The sequence below is a fragment of the Pararge aegeria genome, chromosome 22, assembly GCF_905163445.1.
Source record: "Pararge aegeria chromosome 22, ilParAegt1.1, whole genome shotgun sequence".
Lineage (NCBI taxonomy): Eukaryota > Metazoa > Arthropoda > Insecta > Lepidoptera > Nymphalidae > Pararge > Pararge aegeria.
The window spans coordinates 6,237,711-6,261,307 of NC_053201.1; the positions used below are offsets into that span (position 1 = coordinate 6,237,711).

Here is a 23,597-nt window from a genome sequence, read left to right on the forward strand (position 1 = left end):
CCCTGCTTTCTGAGCCCACGGCCGTGGATTCGATTCCCACTACTAATACGAAACTGTTTGCGTGATGAGCATGAATGTTTTTCAGTGTCTGGGTGTTTATATATATTTTCTAAGTATTTATGTATATAATTCATAAAAATATTAATCAGGCATCTTAGTACCCATAACACAAGCTACGCTTACTTTAGGGCTATTGTCGTAGTATATTTATTTATTTATTACTATTATTTTATACACAAAGGGAATTGTTTAGGCTGTAGTCCACCAAGCTGGCATAGTGCGAATTGGAAGACTTCACACGTCTTTGAGAACATTATGGAGAACAATCTCAAGCAAGTAGGTTTCATCACGATGTTTTCCTTCTCGGTTAATGCGAGTGAAATTTAAAATTTTCCTTAACTTAAAACGCACATAACTCCGTATAAACAGGTGAAACGCGGATCAAACGTGGTCCCTCCGAAAGGGATGCTGAAGCTCAAACCTATCACCGCTTTATATGCACTTGCCTAGTTCAATTTCCGTTTATCGGTAAATAGTTTTCCCATTCAAAAATCGATGTTATACTGTTTCACACTACTAGGTTTGATTACGGACTGATCAATGCACATAATCGTTCACATTAACAGTAATCTTTATATATTAATAACTCAATGTTTAAGTGTAACTATCTCTTAACATTCGAGCTTCACTAAATCATTAAGGGACGTGCCAAAGCAAACGCGATCTCTCCCAAACGAAAAAGGCAATAAAACTCATTCACACGTTCGTCACCTTAACAGATGCCTTATTAAAATCGGCTGGCTGAATCGATATTGAATCGATTTCAGATTTACTGATCGTCCCGATTGAAATTAATACCATTAATACATTGCGCTTATGCGGCATGAGCTTAGTACTTGATTTAGAGTGTCGTTAGATATTTAAATTTATTCGTGTTCCATTTTGTGAATACTCGAACTCCATGTAAAACTTCGTTTGCGTATAATTGATACTGTGTCACTGCGTTTTACCATTGATTACTAATCGCTAAAATACGATATCCATTTTGATAACGTAATACTGTGAAAACAAGTCTATAGCTAAAATACCTACAGGGGCGGTTTGTGCTTTAATGTAATTTGACGTTTTTTTAATGTACTTTAATTTAAATTTAAGTAAGCTAACAAAATAAACTTTATAAGGCTTTCTTAAAGCGACTTAGAGTCGCGCAGTGATGGTGCTTCGATGGAATGAAACCTAGGATTATGTGTTAGTGCATTCGACTCTCGAATTCTAATTAAATTCAAATGGTGCTTTTTTTATAACGAGTTACTGAGACTTATCTTCTGTTTTCTATACACTTATATATATACGAGTATATATTATTATTATGAAATGTCCGCATCTATCATAGCACAGTTTACGGTAGCAAAGAGGCAAATTTGTCTGTCAGTTTTAACTGGCTTCAGATGATATATAAATAATTGTAACGTTGACTTTTAAAAAAAGCAACTACTGAGTCTCTTTCCGGCTGATTTTCTGTGAATCTGCCTTCCAAATCATTGGTAGAGTCAATACAAACAGGTAGACTTGACGTTTCAAAAGTTTTTATAAAGTAAGCCTTCCTACTACTTATAGACCGAAGCTCAAACCACTAGGCGTTCGCTTTAAACGTTATCTCAATGTAAAAAAATGTAATGGCCAGATAAGAGATCCGTGACATAGTGACGGAAAGAAAAACAGCCAGCAGAGTTAGCTAGTAAGTTATTATATGCATATGCATCAAAGTCTTCGAACAGTGACTGTTGGCAGTGATGACTTACGGATCCGAAACGTGGTCGCTTAATATGGGTTAGAAGATACTTATTAGAAGGCTCAGAATCACTCAGCGGGCTGCAGAGAGCAATGTTGGGAGTTTCTATACATGATCAAATCAGGAATGAGGAAGTCCGTAGAAGAACCAGAGCTACCGACATAGCTCAGCGAGTCGCAATGCTGAAGTGGAAATAGGTGGGGAACATGGCTTGGAGAACCGAGGGACATTGGGGTTCCAAGGTGCTGGAAACGCAGCGTTGGTCGACCCCCTACGACAGACGACATCAAACGATTCGCTGGGAGCCGCTGAAAACAAGCGGCTCAGGACCGTGGATTTTGGAACTCCCTACAAAATACCTATGTCCAGCAGTGGACTTAAATCGGTTAAAGTGGTGATGATGAGGATGATCGTGCACATAAATCGATCATAAAGTTACTGAAGTATACGTTAGTGCCGGATTTTAGAGACGGCACCCATAGTAATTAATAATAGCACATTTTCACACCATGATTTATATTGAACGGTGTGCCATCGAAGAATAATTATGTTATGCCAAACATCTGAGGGTCACCTTTAGCATATTGGATAATTAATCTTACCTAAGGTGTTTCTAGTTGCCCTAAATGGGATGGGAAAATATGGTAGGAGAAAGTTAGAACTAGTAATTAAACATAATTAAACACTGTGAGTACATTCTTCTAGCTATTCAGTTCTCAGAATAGCTTGAAAACTCCACTATCCGAAATACTTTTACTGCTTTTTTAGTGTTTTTGAGTGTCGCATACCAAATTTGTTAAGAAGAAGTAGCCTTATGCTCTTTTTATGTATGAGGGTTCATCCGCTTTACGTTAGGTATACCCACTTCGTTCATTGTTACTTTTTAGGCATTAAAAACGTCTTAAAAGATTAGAAAAGCGTATAAATTGTCAATACTTACAAAATACTTACTTGCTACAGTGTACACAAAAAATATGAGTTCTTTTCCAAGATCAGATCCCCACGCCTCCCAGGATATGCTGAATCCTTCTTCAGTACATGTGTCAGTGGGTAAAAATCCTAAATAACTGGACTACGGTCCGGACAGGAAGATCTTCTTTCCAGAACATAATACATATTAACTTCGCAATATTAATTACGCGATACGAGACGACGATACGATATGCTCGGCGTAGATATCACGTGATATAATCAGGAATGAGGACATCAACTATTCGCGAAGCTGACGTGGCAATGGGTGAGGTACATCGCAGAACAGATGAATGTAAGGGCCCAAGGTGCTGGGATGGCGACCTGATAAACGCAGCGTTGCTAGACCCGAACAATTTTGATACATGATATTAAACGAATCTCAGGGAGCCGCTGGACCCTGCATCAGAAAACCGTGGTATTTGGAACTCTCTAGAAAAGACATATGTCCAGCAGTAGACGTCCATTGTTTATCAAAGTCAAAGTCAAATATTTCTTTATTCAAATAGGCACATAAATGGCACTTTTGATGAGTACATTACGTGTAAAATATGACATAGAAGTGAGTTAATGGCGATAACTAAATTCAGGAGATGTTGACTCAATTATTCATTGTATAGTCAACATCTCCTGAGGATGCTCCGGTTTCACAGCGAAACGTGCGTAGAGGGTATATTGCCGAAGATCTGTTTGGCGTGGAGTATAAGGATTTAAGAAATTATAAATTACACCACACAGATTCTCCTGCTTTTCGCAGAGTGTAGCAAATTAAGCTTAATTTTGACAATATATCATGGATTTCCGCAAAGTAACGCCTGCTTCTATCCAATATAACTAAATTCGTCAACTTAAAACTAAAGCTACGATGTGCCATAGATATGATAAATACCTATATAAATGACGTCAAACATTAAACCATAATTTTCCTGTTACTATACAGCTTACCGGATTTGTAAGCAACTTAAGTAAAGCCCACTACTTCGTTAATGTATCGTGACGAAGATTTTTGCGTGGCGGTACCTATGCGGTGCATCGTGACTTAGTTTTCGCGTATATCACTTTTACTGTTAAATTACTTTGTTGTATCACGTTTTGTTTCATCGGTAACGTACTGCATTGGGTCGCCCATCATTCTTGTCAATTTAGGAGTGCAAGTAAGGCTATCGGAAGTCTGAAACCTCAATACTTATCCTAACTAATATTATAAATGTGAAAGTGTATGTCCGTTTGTCTAGATAGATAGATAAAGTCTTTATTGCACAAATTAAAATCGAAAACAAGAAATAACAAAACAATAAAAATATATATAAGATGCGCAAAGGCGGTCTTATCGCTTTAAGGATCTCCTCCAGACAACCCTTTATGGTAGAGAATTAGGTTAGGGAAAACGGGATAGTGCAACCAGTGATACAATTAAGTTAAATACATATAATTATAATATATACATACATGTCTAGGTAACTATTCCGGGAGTACAAACGGTTCCCGCGGGATTTGTAGAAAACTGAAATAAGCGGTGATAGCCACTAGGCTATCACCGCACAGGAAAACCGAAGCCTTACCCACTAGGGTAAGGCTTCGGTTTTCCTATCGTGGAGACCGAGTTCGAAACCCTGCACGCACCACTAACTTCTTGGAGTTATGATATCTTGGGGATGTCTCTAAACAAGTTCAAAGTTTATATTAAGCGAAAGCTTATAGAAAAGTCCTATTATAGTATAAATGATACCGTAAATAAAAAGCTTGGGGTGTGATCTATTGCTCTAACCAGGTTGCTTCTTAAATATTTTCAAATGACAATGTGAGATGGTGATAACAAAAAGAACAGCTAAGTTTTTTGTGGGCTTGTTAGACCAGGGCGCGTTTGGAAACCCTGATACCTTAGTTTCAAGTTTACGAATGTAGTTGTCGCCATCAGTACTCACTACTATGTACAAATTTTGTATGTAATCAAAAGTGTCATCTATGTGCCTGTGTATTTGTATAAGAAATGTTTGACTTTGACTTTGATGCTACTGTTGATGAATACTTCAAGCATATAATCCCGTCGCTGCTAATGAGACTGGTTCTCAAAGTATAATAGTTTCGATATTGATCTATTCCACTCAATACACTGAAGGGACCCGGGTAAATAGCCGGGATAATCACTGATCCATGATAACCGACTTCCAAGAGACGCGTTCAATTAATTTAAAGAGCATTCGTTAATTTTATTAATGCTCGAGCCTAAATCTACGATCAACGGCGATGTGATCGCGCCAGGGCCTTCTCATTTTCGAAATTAGCAAATGAATAAAAAACAAAATGGGAACCGCCAGCAGAGACAAGATAAAGAAATATACTGGAGAGGTGCTGCGTCCGAGGGGCAAGATAACACCATTAACGCTGGGGAGGCTCGCCAACAAAACCTATGAGCGAGATGACCTGCAACAATCCGCGATCGGTAAAGCCCTAACTCACATAAACCTGCAATGTAAATTGGAATCTATTAAAAACGTTATAAAGTATCATTTTATTAAAAGCCAATTAAGTCGCTTGCGTGCAGTTACAAAATAAACTTTCGCATTTCAGTGTAAGTAAGAGAGAGACGGCGAGCGATTGTAATGATAGCGAAATGAGTGAAGTAAGTTTTTCTCAGCCACCCAACCAGCAACATAATTAATGATGCTCGTGTAGCAGACGAATTTATAAATTGGGTTTATTCTGTTTTAACAAAGGAGACACCCGTGATACGGCCGATATAACATCAGCGCAAACGCTACATATTTACGCTGATATTTAATTTAAAAACGTTGAAACCTTTCATAAAAAACGAGTTTATAAGTCGGATGTTTTCTCAGAGAAAATAACTTGTAACTTTGTAAGGATCTTCTTTTAAAATATACAAAAGAATGATAAAAAAAGAAATTGATAGTGCTCTGGTTGGAGAAGACTTTATAACTTTTGACATATTAGTTGCTCCAAACAGATAAAAGCATAATAGAAAATATAAAAAGGGGCCCGCGAGCATAAAAATTAAACTACGACGTCAAAGTAACGTTATTATTGTCTAGTCTGAGATGTTTTGTTAAGACTTTCGCCATCATGCTCGAAGTCTTCACAAAAGACTTCTGCTGGTATAGATGCAGCGGATTTCCGAAAGCTTATATTACAAAGTAAAGTTTCCATCAACAGTTACCGTATCTATAGCTTCGCTTAGTGCCATTATCCGGTAACTGCATTCAGCCATTGCCTTTGTTAACTAACTTCACTCCACTTAGCAGTTGACAGTAAATATTGTACCTCTAATGTTCTAAACGCTTAATATAAAATGGGGAACATGGGAAAAGTTTGTGAGCTAGCAACATTACGCGGTTGTAGACTTAGGATAGACGTGCGCGGGCGGGGCGTTTTCACTGTGGCTGAATGAGGGTTCTGCATTATCTTGATTCTGTGTTTGACTAGTAAAATAATTCATTTTAGGTTTTAAAAATATATTTTATATCTGGGGTTTTTTTTGATTATTTTTAAATATAATAAATTATTTTATCAATAACCAAATTACCTTCTCTAAGTCTCTTTTGTTGTAACATAATTTAATCGCTAATCTGATGGATATTTTAGTGGTGTGGTACCACCCGTGCGAAGCAAGGCGGGTCCGCATACAATACTTCACCTCGCAAGTACATCTAACCCCATAAATCCATTTAAATAGCATTCCCAACAATAAATAAGAGGAATTATAACCCCTCGCTAAAGCGCATTATTTGTTTCGCATATAATAATGTGATATTTAGTGCGCGATATCAGTTAATACAGCGAGGTACGGCATAAATCGGCGCGCGCAATCTCACATCGCACCCCGCCCCCCGCGAGTAACTCACCACTATCTGTCCCGAATATTGTTAATCAGTGTATCATTAGTGAGCGAGAGGTTCACACTACGCCATTTATTTCTTAGAGGCATCAATTACGTCACAAGAACTTTACTATACCACCATATGACTCGCCCCTCTTAACCAGAGTGTTTATTTTTTAGGGGCCATCCGTAAATCACGTAACCAGAATTTCATATTTTTTAAGAAATCTTGACCAGACTTCTACCACTCTGGGTGAGCCTACCCCTTGTCACTTCTTTCGACCCTTCCTCTTAGCATATGCCCCTTAAATGCATGACCCCTTAAATTACCCATTAAGTAGTTAAAATTTGCTAAAATTGACTTAGCAATGTTCATAGAAATGTCGACATTTCCCGAGGATGCTTTTCAACCAGAAATGCCTACGTGTTCCACACCGTCATTCAACATTATACTTTTTTATAACTTAAAACAAACTCTTCCGATTTCCAAAATTCTTATGAAGGGGTATAATTCTCTTAAAGCTGTCTACCCCAACGCATCTACGCTACGCTGTCTACGCACGCAACTCAATTATCGTTGCTAAATCGCAAGTCCAATAGATTCATAATAATCAATTGAATTAATGAACAAAATACTTTTTTTATCATGTAAAAAACTTCTTAGATAAAACAGCGCCACCGAGAGGTGCCTGGTGACGGGAACGTTTTTCCCTACTCTTACCCATCACGGTAACGCTTTCCCCTACTCTAACTCATCGCGGGAACGCTTTCCCCTACTCTAACCAATATAGTTAACAAACTAAACTTTGGAGTAAAACAAATCTGACATTTATATGTATCTGAGTTATGCAAGATGAGGTTGAAAGAACGCAGAACTCTTAATAGCCAATTAGTCATAAATATAGTCAATTCTGACTGCTTAAGACAATTCAGTAAAATTTTCCCGATAGAAAAAAAATGTGCGATATTTCAAGAACTTTTTCTTACTCATTTATTAATCTACATTAGGTAAGTTTACATGAAAACAAAAACGATGGCTACCGATAAATAATATACATTTTTTTAGCTCGCAAAATAACCGTTTAGTGTGTACCCGCAGCCAGTTTCTAAAGGGCGGCCAGATGGTGGTAGGCGCGTTCGATAGCTCCATAGTGCACCATCCGATATAGATAATGCTAACGGGGAGGCGCTGCTATAACACAAAAATCGGCTAAGTGCGAGCTTCATTTGAACACGAAGGATTCTGTATCTATGTGCAATATGCTTATTTCACTGGGCGGCACTTTAAAGGACATGTCATTTGCATGTCCTGCGAAGTTTTGCTCAATATATAAAATGGTTTTTGACTTACAATAATTTTTATTCATTTATTTAAACTCTTCACTACACGAGTTAGGAAAATAAAGGACGAATGGAGAGAAAAACAAAAACTGGAGTAGAATACAAAAGGCGGCCTTATCGCTTAAAAGCTATCTCTGCCAGGCAACCTTAGGATTGGGACAACATGAGCGAGGACAAATAGGTGGTGTAAAATTATTATAAACCTACATTCAAATAACTAACTACGAATAAATAAACTAAATTACACGAATAAAGAAGTTTCTTGTATGTATAAACTAAAAGGTTTGATCCTCCTTTTATAGTCGAATTTAAATTTGTTTCGATAGATTTCAACAGTTTACCCGTTACGGTTTATACCTATTGTCAGACAGACAGACCCCAAATAATACCCCATTAGTCCTAGCTCTTCTCACTTGAAAGTTTTAACACACCGATGTTCCCCACTTTGAAATAAAAGTATGTTTTATTTAAAAGTAGGGAAGTGCTAGTGTAGGTTTAATTAAAATTTTAATTAGAGAATTAAGTATTTAAAAAAAGTTTTGCATAGCCCATTTGTCGAAGACTATGGGCATCAAGCTTAGACCAATAGGAGCATGGCACAAATGAAGAAATAATCGGGTTTTTTTTTTCCTTTTGAGAGCTTCGTTCTCTGCGTAAACGGTTAAAGTTTCGATGAAATCAAGTATGACAAAGTTGTTCCCATTTAAATGTTCAACAAAAGCCCAGTACAGCATATGTCTATCTATTAAGGTTGACTTATAAGCGGGCGAAGTCGCCAGAGACCGCTAGTATTTAAATAAAACTTCACATGTAAAACTGTGTAGGTTACGCTAATTCGGCGGTGAAGGCTCGATATACTTATAATAATAGGGATTTCGTTCCTATCAAAATTTCGATATAAAAAAAATTCAGTGACCATTCCCCGTGATCCAAACACAGAGCAATAAAATATTTTACAAGTTAAAAGTGATACAAGAATGCACGGCGATCGGTGAGCCAGATCTCTCGGTGCTTTAACATTATAAATACGGAGCTATTTATTTCTGGAAATCAGCCGGCTCATCAATACTCGTTCGGGTGTACGCTTCGGCGAATTGATATCCTCAACCGATGATTTGCCGAATGTATAAGGTTTTTTATCAGAAGCGGTGATAACCCAGTGGGTAGGAGCTCAACTGCACATTCGGAGGGCCGAGTTCGAATCCCAGCTTCTGATGTCATCTGTTCACCTCGTTGGGGGCCGACGTACGCTGCGTTAATAATAACAATAATCATTTATTGCAAAATACACGTCAATAAGATTTTACATATTGGTTCATGGTACCGTGTATTGCCAGTAATTTGGCATGCAATGTTGCACAATAGTTACGTACGCCCAATTAATTGATGCCAAAAGAATAATAATAACACTCGGTTAGATTAATGAATTGTCACATTAATTAATAGCGATTAAAATATTATTATGAAGTATGACTTTCCACCTACCATCAAAGGGGTCAGCTTGGTACGTCAATTATTAGTATAAAACCAAAAAAAAGAAGGGGAAGACCATTCCGAAGGTGGAAAGATGACTTGAGAGCGACAGCAGGACCTCTGTGGACAAGGAAAACCTATGATCGCGAAGCATGGAAGAACCTGGGGGATGCCTATGCAAAGCAAGACAATCAAGCGTAACCAGTAAGATAAGATTGTTGAAAAGGCTATAAACAAATAAATAAATAAACGAAGCCTAGGTTATTGCAGTAGTATGAAAAGGTTTAGGTTCCTCGATAATATTGGATGCAAATTAAGCTGGAACATCAAAGGCCTATAACATTCCCCACTAGCGGCCTCTCGCAACGGGAGGTTTTGACCATAACCACCACGCTGGGTTAGCAGTGGTACAAGATATGCACAGGGTATGCACTAAGCAGATGATATAAAATGAAAAAATCTCCAGTCCACGTTATAAAATACATAAGAGTAGGAAGTGGCGTGCATAGAGGGTATGCACAGGACATGCAGATGATATAAAATAAAGAAAACCAAAAATTGTAAGTGTTTTAAAAAGCCTATTTTTTATTTTTAACTCGTACGAGTGATTTTATTAATCTTGTATCATCTGCATACCCTGTGCATACACTCAATGCACGCCACTGAGGGAAGGTATTGTAAGAGACATAAAAAGCCTTTAGTTTTTCTAACTCGTACCGGAGATTTTCTTGCTTTAATATCATCTGCATACCCGCTATGCACGCCACTGCCCGGGTTGGTGATCGTAATACATGGCCAATGGCCAATCGATTAAGCGTTACAGTACGATGCTGCGTAGGAACTCATTAGGTGTAGGGGTTAAATAACTGTCCTAGGCTGCTACCATTTTAAACCGCTTCATTACTGGCCTCCATCTATGATTGCAGTTTTTTTATTTATTTATTTTTATTAGGACTACCAACAAAATTACATGTATTATAGTTATGAATAAAGCCAGCCTTAGGTTACTAATGACACATAATTTCACTTATAGGTAGTCACAGCATGCTATGCATATTAATATCTGATCTGCCGTCATCGCACAGAACTTGAGGATGATAACAAATATAAAACCTGGCTAAGTTGGTTGGTCTCTTCTGAGACTAGGGCGCGTTTGGAACCCTTCTAGCTTTAGTTTTAAGTTTACGAATGTTATCACCATCACTCAACATGTTAAATGCATAATTGCTTTATACTTATAATGCCTGCCTGTGATAACGTCTGCATGAATAAAACATTATTATTCATGTAGACCTACATTTCTAGAATTTTGATTTTTTTTTTTTATTTTGAAGAAGACGAATTTTCTATTTCATACCATCGTCCTTCTTCATGCATCGTCCTGGTCAAAAACTCTGTGCACGCTACTGTCCGTAGATGCGGTACAAACTGCAAGGTAAAAATTTTGCGTAACATGCCTACACGCGTACAGAGCTAGTGAATGCGTGTTAAAAAGAAAATAAAGTTTCAGCCTAAACAAACATATTATGACAGCACAATCACCATTGGTTTGTATAGTTTACATTGAATCACCGTGCAGTTTATAGGTGGTATTTTGTAATAGTGGAGCCCTCGGGCGGGGGCGGCAACGACGCATGCGCGGCCACCCTGGCGAACGCCCCGCGCGGTACCGACTCGGGTATGCATGTATATTGCCCCGTAAAAACTAAATAATTGCACATTTGTTATGCCCGCTACGAATTGTAGGCTCGATTAATTGTGCAACACTACATATTGAGAGTACATAGTACGTACCTAGAGCTTTTTTGATAAAGCTCATAAGGAGTCGTATTGACTACAAATATGTAGCCTTAGAAGTTTTTGAAGTGAAACTTCTCTAATCGTTGTGATTTACCAAATTCGATTAAACGAAAAATTAAGTCCATTGAGACAAAAACACTTAAATGTATAGGCCAGAGTGAGATAGATAACATTTTTATTTTTTTTTACCTATGCTACATTTATCCAAATAGTTCTGATACTCTACATCCACCTTAATCTCTCTTAGGCTACTTTTCAGAAGTTATACTTCTGTCGAGTGTGAATAAATTGCACAGGATTTTTTTTTTCAGTCTAAAACGATAGCAGGCTAACCTGTAAGGTAGTTTGGCGGTTATATTAAACCCACTCTCCTAATCGTGGGGCATGGTACCGGGACGCTTTATAGCTTAGCGGCTCGTCTTTGTTGGTAGGGTGGTAACTAGCCACAGCCGAAGCCTCCCATCAAACCAAACCAGAGAAAGTCTTGAAATTATAAATTTCCAAATTGCCCCTCGGCAATTCTCGGGAATTGAACCCGCGAACACCAACCTAAAAGCACAGCGCTCACTGCGCCAGGGAGGTTGACCAAAATCATTTAGTTTTTGCTTGAAGTAAATCGGTGTTAATTTCTTGCAATCTGACATTAACGGCGTTTATCATAAGCAACACACAGGTTCTCCAAAATACGTTCTCTGTTCGCAAATTTTGCTGGGATTATTCTCATGAGGTGTTGGCTTTACAACGAAAAACTGCAAACCCCAGCTTACAAGGTCACAAACTCCTATCGTATAATCAAGCCTTAATAATAACTGAAAAATAACTAATAATCTTATAACCGGTAAACGGATAAAATATACATTTAAAAGGACCAGGGAACTATTTAAGTAGTTTTAGAGCTTGTGACAGAGATAATCCGGTGGAGTACTACCTCCAATAAATTGCTTAAAACACCTTAGAAAAGTTACAGATGACAGAGATTCGAACTCGGCCCACCAACAGTGAAGTCGAAGTTCCTCTCAATGGGCTATCAGCGATTCCCACATACTAGTAGAAAAATAACTAAATACTTTTATTGAACAGGAGTATCGCCACATCTTATTACAACATACAATTTTAAATTATATTCTAATATCTACTTTATTATCTACTTTTTAAAACGCCACTATTCTATCTTTACTCGCGCGGGTAGCCGTGCAATCCTATGAAGTCTTACGCCATATATTTCACCTAGGCAGCGACCATTCTATCAAGATTGCACGACTAAGAAGAAGAATTCTATCTTCTTCAATTCATTATCAGGATTCAAAGATATCATCATCATATCAACCGATAGACGTCCACTACTGGACAAAGGTCTTTTGTAGTGAGTTCCAAATTCCACGGTTTTGTGCCGCTTGCCATCAAAACTACACCTTTTGAAGTTATACTTCTTTTGGCGCGTTAGGGAAAAATGGTGAACACCATGAAGTCAGTCAACATTTTTGTTTTTCTAAAAAAGTTTTGACAGTTGACTTTCAATAATTCAAACAATACCTTTTTTCTATTGTTAGTTTCGTTTTTTCTACAAACGTAGAATAAGGCGGAAGATAAATTTTTTGTAGATTTTTATCTTGTTACGCCAAAGAAGTATAACTTCTAACGCGTGTAAATGACATAATAAGTACACACACGTTTTTTTTTTCAAAGATATGAGTGTAGATAAAAATAATTCTATAATTAATACATTTCACGCCAACAATTCATCAACCATAAGCAGGGTTGGAGAACAATTACAGTCGGTCAAAACAATACCATACATCCACTATAGCCCAGTCAGACGGTAATAGCAAACGTAATTCATTAACAATACCTTAAAAGATCGAGTATCGTAATAATTATTTTTTTAATCCGATAGCCGAAAGAACAATGCTGGTATACGGTACTAAGTGACCTCGTTATGTGTACAGTATGCCACGTATGTTACAATAAAACTATATACAAGTAACCCGTATTACTAAGACATAAAGGTGATATTAATTAAGTTAATATGTTTTTGTTGTCCGCTGTATACAGGGCTCACATGTGATTTCACCGCCACTTTATCTTAGCTAATACATCAATAGATTGTCCACTATTGTTAGTGACGGATCTTGGGCCTTTTGTGATCTATGTTGGAAGAGATATTCTATGTTGACGTTACGAAGCGCCATGCCTGCGTTTTTTATAGATGACAGCTGTTTTGTGGTTTAATACGTTACATTTTTGTAACTCTGCTTTGTAGCAATTGGTTACATCATCATCATAAACTCATTACCGCCTCACTACAGGGCACGAGTCTCCGCTAAAAACGGAACTGAACAGGTCTGTGAAGTCTGTGTGGGTCTGGGACTTAACAATTATACATTGTAAAGTCAACATCTCCTGAGGATGCTCCGGTTTCGGAGCGAAACGTGCGTAGAGGGTATATTGTCGAAGATCTGTTTGGTGTGGAGTATAAGGATTGAAGAAATTATAAATTACACCACACAGATTCTCCTGCTTTTTGCGGAGTATAGCAAATTAAGCTTAATTTTGATAATATGTCTGTGAAGGGTTAAGGCCGTACTCTACCACGCTGGCCAAATGCACATCTGTAGACTTCGCACGCCGTTGAGAACGTTGCGGAGAACTCTCAGGCATGCAGATTTCCTCACGATATTTTCCTTCGCCGTTAAAGCCAATTTAAATGTTAAATTAAAACGCACATAACTCCGAAAAAGTGAGTTTATGCGGTGCGTTCCAGGGATCGAACGCCGTCCTCCCGGAAGGAACCCAAAACCCTAACAAATAGGCTATAACCGTGTTCCAATTGTTCATGTACAATAAATAGTTAATATTACGAGCTGCTCTTGGGACATATAGCTGCTGCTGTAATACATACATCGACTACATAGATATATTTCCGAGCATTATCAGGCGAGGCATTGACAGACCGATGTTAACGGGTTAAGTAGATATGTATAAGTTTATTGTGATTTTCGATTGCAGCTAACGCGGGTCGCATAGGTCTTGAGTACAGGATAGTTTTAATCCCGGTTGCGTAAACAGTGAAGCAGGTTTATAAGCCTCGAATGTACCTTTCTCAATGCAACCTATTATTTATATCAGTCCCTAAACTAGAAATAGGCGAGATCGTTTTTTTGTAACAAAGCATCATATATATGCTCAATGGCAAAAGAAAAAAAAAATAGACGCTAAACGTTTCGGTGACAACGATCGTTCTGTAACCGTAACCATTCGTACCAGTTTTTTTGTAGTAACTAATAACTGCAAGAATTAAACTGCAACATTGACAGCCTGTTGGCGCAGTAGTCAGCGACCCTGCTTTTTGAGTCCATGGCCGTGGGTTCGATTCCCACAACTGGTAAATGTTTGTGTGATGAACATGTTGTTGTTATATATTTATTTTTTATTGTAATAGCCTAGTGGTAAGAGCTTCGGCCTCCCATTTGGAGGGACCGAATTAAATCTTCGGCACGCACCTTTAATTTTTTAGAGGTCTGTACGTTTTGTAAGGAACCTGTATAATCCCGCAAACTGGGGCTTTGTTTTGCTCAACCGAAGGCGTAGGTGCTTTGTAAACATCAAGTGCTTTGTAAACTCACTCATACACATACACACACACACAATTAAAATGCTTACTTACATCTTTTACGCATATATAACGGAAATAGTTATGGAAGATACAATCTTGTTAGAAAATAAACTATTTTTGATTTTGATAAGACACGTACATCTCCGAACAAGTTCTGCTACAAAAAGTTTTTAAGTAAGACTATCTACTAAATTTATTATTCATATATTGATAATAAACAAAAATAACCTATGTACTAAAATAAAATTCCTTAGCCAAGGTAAGCCCCCAGTCCCTAAAGCCTTAACGTCTCTACCTACTCCAATCTTAACTAAATTTATTTTATCATTTTCTCCCCTCACTTTTATAATAAGTTCCATGGAACATCAACTTGTTACGTAGTTGATGTTCCCCTGACAAGGGATGTAATTAACGTGTCCACCTGCTTAAGCACGGGAACAGGGAATTGGAGAAGCTTACCCCCGTTTATTATAACACATATATTATTTCTACTTGTGCGCTCACAGAGAGAGTTGATAAAGCTGTTGGGGAACATACATTTTTATCCTTTCCCTAGGGAGATAATTGTCTCCCACCCATGCTAGCCGTGCTGCGTTTATGGGCAAAACCTCCCGTTGTGAGAGCCCTTTGGTCCAGAAATCGTCTTTTTTTGGCTATAAAGGTTAATTTTAAAATTAAGAAGCGCTCTCGGAAGCACGGGGTTGGACTCGGCGCTCATTTCCAAATTCCTAGTTAAAACTGAACTAAACTCAAGGGAAAAACTATATTTGTATCGTTACGAGAATTGAAAAACTAAAAGACCATATTGCTATAGGAAGATAGCAATACTGTGGTATTGCTTTAACTTAGTGTTTATTTTTTTTCCTTTGCTCTATTTTGTATTAGTTTAGCTAGTTTTGTTCTTTAGTATATATTGTCAGCATTTTTTTTTTATATATAATTGAAGTATTTGTTTTTTTTTTTGTTATTAAGTCTTAAATGTATGTTTTTGTTATAAAATAAAATACATTGAACCTCAATTCTCACTATCGGTAGTCGACATGTTAACCACTACACCAACGAGGCAGTTTTGTGATGGTATTATTCTCTCAAAATGATTATAAAGCAACTAGAGCAACTTTCATGCACAAAAACTACATTATTTAATTGATAAAATACTCGTTTTATCTATATGGCTCATCGGCCATTGTTATGGCTAAATAGAGTTAGTTTCAAACCATGGTTAACAATGGATAGGTTCCGATTACGTTGATCTTAGAAAGCGGAAAGTTTTAATTTACTAAATTGGGTATTCCTAAACACTAACAGTATTTATGGAATAAAACCTACTTTTTATATCTGTTCTAAATTCTATAATTGAATTTCAACTAACATTTCAATTATAAAATTATATTAGTACGAACGTGCATATCCTTTAATATTTTTTTTTATTCGTATACAAAATAACCCTTGACTGCAAGTTCACCTGGTAAATGATGACGCAGTCTAAGATGGTAGCGGGCTAACCTGTTTGGGAGTATGGTAGTCATACCCCTAACAGGTTTCAATGCGACATCGCACCGGAACACTAAATCGCTTAGAGGCACGTCTTTGTCGGGAGGGTGGTAACTAGCCACGGCCAAAGCCCACTAGACCAGACCAGAGAAAATGTAGAAATCGTAAATTCCCAAATTGCCCCTGCGGGGAATCGATCACGGGACCTCCTATTTAAATTCACAGCGCTCACCGTTGCGCCGGGGAAGTCGTCAAAACTCCCGGGTACATATGTTATATGAACCTCAATTCGGAATACACAGCATTTTAACCTAGCGAATTGTGAATATAGCGAAAAGTGAAGAAGCGGTGATAGCCCAGTGGTTAGGGCTACGACTGCACTTTCGGGGGGGGGCGAGTTCAAATTCCAGCACGCACCATGCCAAAAATCATGTTGATTGCTTGCTTAGGAATTTAAGGAAGCCAACCAAGCACGAAGCGGTGATAGTCCAGTGGGTAGAAGCTCTGCTTACCTTTCGGGGGGCCGAGTTCGAATCCCAGCACGCACCTCAAACTTTTATAAGTTACTAGCGGACCCTCGCGACTTCTTCCGCGTATGAGTCAATCGAGCAGCTAGAATAGATCTGATGCTAACATAATAATCATCGCATCCTAGCTATGTATCTACCATTATTTTACGATGTATACTGAGTTAGTAAGTTGTCATTATTATAGGTGATACATATGTGGCGTTCTCCACATTAAATAACTAGATGGCGCTACTAAAATCCTACATCGCGCTAGCGAAGTGTACACTAAGAATGCCTATATATACAACTTCCAAAATTGAAAGTTCGGACCTCGGTCTCCGAGCACGATCACCCGCTCGGAGGAAGATCTTCCTACTGTTACGGTCGAGCGTATCACGATAGCTCCCGTACACATATATATAAACATCCATCCAAACATCCATCCTCTTTAAATCCGTTCAGTAGATTTAGATGATGTTAGATGCCCGGACAGACAGACAGACAGACAAAAATAAATAAAAATCTGTTTTGGACTCGGTATCGATTATAAAACATCTGACAACATTTTACCGTGGTCAAAATTTTCAAAATATATTAATTGTACAGAAATCTTCCACTTACAGTTTTATTATAAGTATAGATGTGCGTTTTAGCAATTAAAATATCACTTGCTTCAACGGTGAAGGTAAACATCGTGAGGAAACCTGCATACCTGAGAATTTTCCATAATGTCCTCAAAGGTGTGTGGACTCCACCAATCCGCACTGGGCCAGCGTTGTGGATGCGGCCTTAACCCCTTCTCATTGTGGGAGGAGACCCGTGCCCTGTAGTGGCAGTGGCGTGCACAGGGTTTTTGACCAGGGTATGCATGAAATATGTACATGGCATAATGGAAAAATTCCCCCTTATTATAGAAAATAATTTGGGTGTGCAGTGCTTTTGTGCAGTATGAAGTGCACGCCCCTGTGTAGTGGGTCGATATGATGATGAAACTGCGAATCATCATTTAAATTGCGAACGGTTTTAAGCTAAAACTCACACCAAACAAAAGCTCTTCAAGGGTTAAACAATGGCCGTTAGTCATTCGCCAGTGTTCGGTGGTTGCGCAAGAGTAGGTCACAGGACAGGAATGCCGCTTAATTGACGGATAAGCGAGGACATCAGCGCCGGCCAATTATGTGAACCGACGTTACTGCACTGTGCAGGGGCCAATAATAATTAGTTCTCCAAATTACACGTGGCCAGTCTACTGGTCAAAGTACTCTGCATTGTCAAAACAATACAACGTATAGAATACTTTGAAACTATAGTTCTTTGTACAATAGTTTCAACGTATTCTATATAGAATCATTTCTAATATTATAAATGCGAAATTGTGTGTGTTTGGTTGCCCGCAATTAGAATGGGTTAAGGCCGTGGTCCACCACGCTGGCCCAGTGCGGATTGGTGGACTGCACACATTTGAGAACATTATGTATATAATTTTACCAGTTGATATCTTGGAGATGTCTCTGAAAAAGTTCAAAGTTTGTATCAAATATAATCTTATAGAAAAGTCCTATTATAGTATTAAGGACTACTTCAACGATAAAAATGCTTGGGTGTAAATTATCGCTCTAACCAGGTTGCTTCTTTAATAGTTTTAAATGAAAATGTGAGATGGTGATAACAAAAAAAAATCACAACCTGCTAAGTTTGTTGTGGGTTTCTTCTTAGACCAGGGCGCGTTTGGAACCCTCGTTGCTTTAGTTTTAAGTTGACGAATTTAGTTATCGCCATCAACTCACTTCTATGTCATATTATACATGTAATGTACGCATCAAAAGTGCCATCTATGTGCCTATTTGAATAAAGAAATATTTGACTTTGACTTATGGAGAACTCTCAGGCATCAGGTTTCCTCACGATGTTTTCCAGCACCGTGGAAGCAAGTGATATTTAATTACTTGAAACGCACATAACTTAGAAGTTAGAGGTGCGTGCGAGGATTTGAACTCGGCCCCCCGAAAGGTAAGTAGAGCTCCTACCCACTGAGCTATCAACGCTTCGTGCTTGGTTGTCCTTCCAAAATCCTTAAAAACGTTTAACATTTATATTATACTAGCTGTTGCCCGCAACTTCGTCTGCGTTTGATTTTGTTTTTTGATGTGGCATTAAATTTAGTTGTAGAATAAAAAAAAGTTAAAGTATTCAGTATCGCTAAGCCTTAAATGAGGGGTTTGCTGCTGCCCGCTGAGAAGTTCTGTCCTCTATCTCCAACCACAGTTTGGGCAAAATGAAACACATATTATAACCTCTTTAGTACAAAAATAATTATTTAAATCGGTTATAATTTGTCGGAGTTATGGTGTAAAATCGTCAAATACCAATCCCCTCTCCCAAAGGAACCGAGCTTAATGTCCGGATAAAAAGTATCCTATATATAAAAGTATACTTCTAACACTTCCAAGAATATCTGTACAAAGTTTCATGAGGATCAGTTAAGTAGTTTTTGCCTGAAAGCGTAACAAACAAACTTACATTCACGTTTATAATATTAGTAGGGATCTATCTATTAAAATATATCTCGTATTAATCATACGTTGACATTCATACCCAAACGTTTCGCATTGACATTGCCGATCTGATAAATCTGACCCTAATCAAAAATAGCAGTTACGTTTGCGTCTAAGTACAACATTTGTGACAGTTTTCTCGGATAATTGTTCACATCAACAGCTCTGCTTTAACCGTAATAGCTGTTTCGCTTCCAAGACAAAACTGAGCCCCTCAGCCCTCAACCTGATCCACACGAGGCTACGTGACTCGCGATGCATTAAGATAACATATTACATATTTCGCCACCTATGCGCTTGAGATCCCCTGTAATGGCTTCATTACCTCCCCGATCCGGCCGCATTATGCTAATATACCGCTACAAAGCGCATTATATCATCAAGGCACGCGATACACATTTTAAAAATGGAAACAATTTGAAAATCACCCCCCGCGGTGCAGCGCCCGCGTCTCTCGACTCGGATTGGCAGACTGAGTGACGTCCGCTGTCCTTATTGGTCGATAAGATTTGACGGATAAGAACGGGCGGCACATTAAAGTTGTGTTTCGGGCTTGTAAAAATTTCTAAACTGTATCATCGTAAAATATTCCGTCCGCTATAGGGACTGTAGTCTATCACGTAGGGAAAACAGCTGTCGGTGCTCTTTTTCTTTTTGTTCCTCGGACAGGGATTCTGAGCAGGAGTTACCTTTGTTTTTTTATCGAGTTCAATCCTCCTTGTAAAACACCGTTACAAGGGTCTTGACTGCCCCTGATGCGTAAATGCCGACAGTGTTCCTTTTTTAAATGTTCAGAAATGTCAGTGTAGGTTATAGATCAGTTTATAAAACCGTTTCTTTTGTATTTGCAAATTCTCGTTTATCATTTTGTATTTGCAAATTCTTCCGACGGGCTAACCTGTTAGGGGATTACAGTTATTTAAAACCAATACCCCTAATCGGTTTTTACGCGACACCGTACTGGAACGTTTAATTGCTTGGCGGTACTCTCTGTCGGAAGGGTGGTAAGTGTGTAACTAGCCACGGCCAAAGCCTCCCCCAGACCAGAGCATATATAATATAGATCATATAGATTTATTCATTCTAGGGTTATTCAAGGGGCGGATAAACAAATTCCTTAAAAGCCGGCAACGCATCGGTGGCTCTGGTGCTGCAGATGTGATGGGCGGCGGTGATTACTTAACATCTGGTGACCCACTTGCTGGTTTGCCCGCTATATTTAAAAAAAAGACCAGAAAAAGTGCAAAAATCGTAAATTCCCAAAAATAAAATATAATTAAAAAAAAAAAATTTAGTACATACGGCCTAAAATAGCATTAAAAAGATTATTTAATTGCGGAACAAACATCATCAAGCCGTTGGAAAACATCTAACCTTACCTTCCAAAGACTCTTTATAGAATTTTACTTTGTCCGCAGGAGGTCGCTTCTGCTCATTCTCCCCTTGTATTGAACAAGTGCAGCGAACGTGTTTGACTCTCGAGCAGCAAGGATTTCAAGATATCAGCACTATGGAAGTCCTCCAGAGTGAGATCAAAGTCAGCAGAAAAACGGTACCGGTTAGAGACCTTTCGTTCTTGAAACACAAGGTTAGTAACTTTGATTTGTAGAAATACAGAATTAAGAACATGTGGAAACCTTATTCAGCCATAATTGCATGCAGCGCATTGTGTCCAGCAACAACAAAACCGCTCTGTGAACTGCTCACTTCACGAAATATTGCTAGCACTAGTGTTAGCGCACGTTTAGAACATTAAAGGTAAAATAACACTACTAAAGTGGAGCGGTTGTTGATGTATGTTGACGTAATACAATCAGTTTTATCCAAGGACGTCGGGCAAAAAATCCTATTTTGCAATTTTCGCGATCAAAAGTCTAAACTATGCTTTAGTTTAAAGGCTTTTTTTTCCACACAAATCAAATCATGACATAAGAACAACAACCAATACAGATCGATTAATGAATGAATGAATGAATATGCTTTTATTGCACACCACAAAAGTAATAAAAAATTAGTGTACAAATTTAGCCAATAAATGTAACAAATTTGCATACCAGGATATTTTTCCAAAAAAAAAGAAGTGAAGTACGTAATATCAAGCAGTTTTTTTTATAAATATATATACTACGATAATACACACATCGCCATCTAGCCCCAAAGTAAGCGTAGCTTGTATTATGGGTGCTAAGATGTCTGTTTTTTTTTATAAATAATATACATAGATACTTATAAAACACATATAAACACCCAGGCACTGAAAAACGTTCCTGCTCATCACAGAAACATTTTCCAGTTGTGGGAATCGAACCCACGGCCTCAGAAAGCAGGGTCGCTGCCCACTGCGCCAATCAGCCGTCACATTGGCCGTTTAGCAGTTTGCTACAATTATGCAGAGATTTAATTAAATTAACAGATTTCGTCTGTAACCTAAACTTAATTAACGATGGTGTCGTGTGGTAATTATTAAAAGCGTCTCTTTTAAATCTAAACAAAGAAAGGCACAGTTCAATTAGTCCAAGTTCCGAGACCTACGCAATCTGGGCCGCCCATTGACCTCGCAGCTGACACATTAACTCAGGTAAGTTACGACGCCACCGTGGCGTGCGACGAGGATCGATCAGAGGCTAACAAGCCGATAATTGACAGAATACCAAGGGCCAATATACTTAACGTTGCGACACGAATTAGTGCATGTATGGCCGCCGACGACGTGCCTAAAAGAATGGACTTAACCCCCATTGAAGCTCCAAATACCTTAGCTCTATAGAACGTACCTTAGGAACGTACCTATACGAATGATACCCATCTGGTTTCTATATTGATAAACGATGCGCCAAACAGAGAAGAAACTCTTCGCAGGGCACGTAAAGAACGCATCCTGCAACGTGTCGCATTGTATCCATCAACGTTGAGGCGTAGGTGTTAAGTCTCATGTGCCTGTAATTAGACCGGCAACCACGCCCTTTAAACCGGTATACAGCATTGCAAAAATGCTGCTAAGCGGCAGAAATAAGAATGGTTGCAATACTTCTCCGGACGAGCTCTGTCACATAAAGTTCTACTTGTTCTAAGAAGTAGTACGCTAGTATTATAGAACGTGGGGTATAGATAATACACTAATACTAAGTGGTGATGGGACTTTAGTAATACAGTTTTCACTTATTACATTTGACATATAATCAATTTTATATTAGTATTTTTTTTTTAATTTATTCTAAATTTTTTTAAGAGTTGTTGTTGTAACCTGTTGATTGTCCATTAAATAAATAAATAAATAAAAGATAGTTTCCCCCTAAAATTGAAATATGGCTGAGTAACAACCTTTGTTACTCAGCCATAATTTATCCATCACTAGAACTTTCTCATTGCTAAACAAACTAATAATGTATCGGCAGCAGCGCAAATTCTGCGATTTGCCCATATCATTAGTAGGAAACTGCACCGTTACAGTTAATTGGATGCGAATCTTCTCTCCCTAATGTGAATACGGTCGTAGATCTACGCCGATAGTCTTGAAGAGTTGTATAATAGACCAAGAGGCCACCGTGAGATTTAACTGGCTACGTTCCAAAAAAATACCTATTTAAAATATATAACAATGTGTATTTAAAAGTTACTAATATTATAAATGCAAATGCGTTTTTGTTTGTTTGTATGTCTCAAGTAATCAATTTGATTTTGGCATAAAGTTGCTTGAAAAGACGGAGAATAACAAAGGCTACTTTTATCCCAGGAAATCAAGCGGTTCCTGCGGAATTGTAAAAAAACTAAGAAAACGCGCATAAGCTAGTTATTAATAAATAAGGGCAGTTCCGCGGTTGCTCAACGATTGAGAATCACAAATTCGCAAGCATTATGGAGTTCGCAATAACACGGACAGGACAGAACGTATTAATTTGGCAGGATATCCAAGCTGAAACATAGTAGAAAGCTTATTTTTAAAAACTAAATTATTTTGGGACTGAAATTAACACTAAAAATCTATAAAATATATGTTCCATCAATTCGCACTGGGCCAGCGCGGACTACGGCCTAAACCTTTCTCATTGTCGGAGCAGACCTGTGCCCAGTAGTGGGCCAGTAATGGATTTTTATGATGATGATAATGATGAAAACCCATAATGTCGATAGTTTTGCGACTCTTGTTTCCTTCTTATTTTAAATTTCTGCCCTTTTTTCATGCAGCAAAATAAGCATTTATTACTTGAGGGAA

The 23,597-nt window shown here is 38.1% G+C and overlaps 1 protein-coding gene across 1 annotated transcript in view; it reads left to right on the forward strand.

The window, feature by feature from the left end:
• Window positions 1-23,597, forward strand: part of LOC120633680 (tRNA (adenine(58)-N(1))-methyltransferase catalytic subunit TRMT61A) — a 107,541-nt gene that overhangs the window by 39,761 nt on the left and 44,183 nt on the right. Inside the window, exon 5 of the mRNA XM_039903991.1 lies at window positions 20,803-20,972. Coding sequence (XP_039759925.1) covers window positions 20,803-20,972 — 170 coding nt within the window. The remainder of the gene's footprint in view (window positions 1-20,802; window positions 20,973-23,597) is intronic.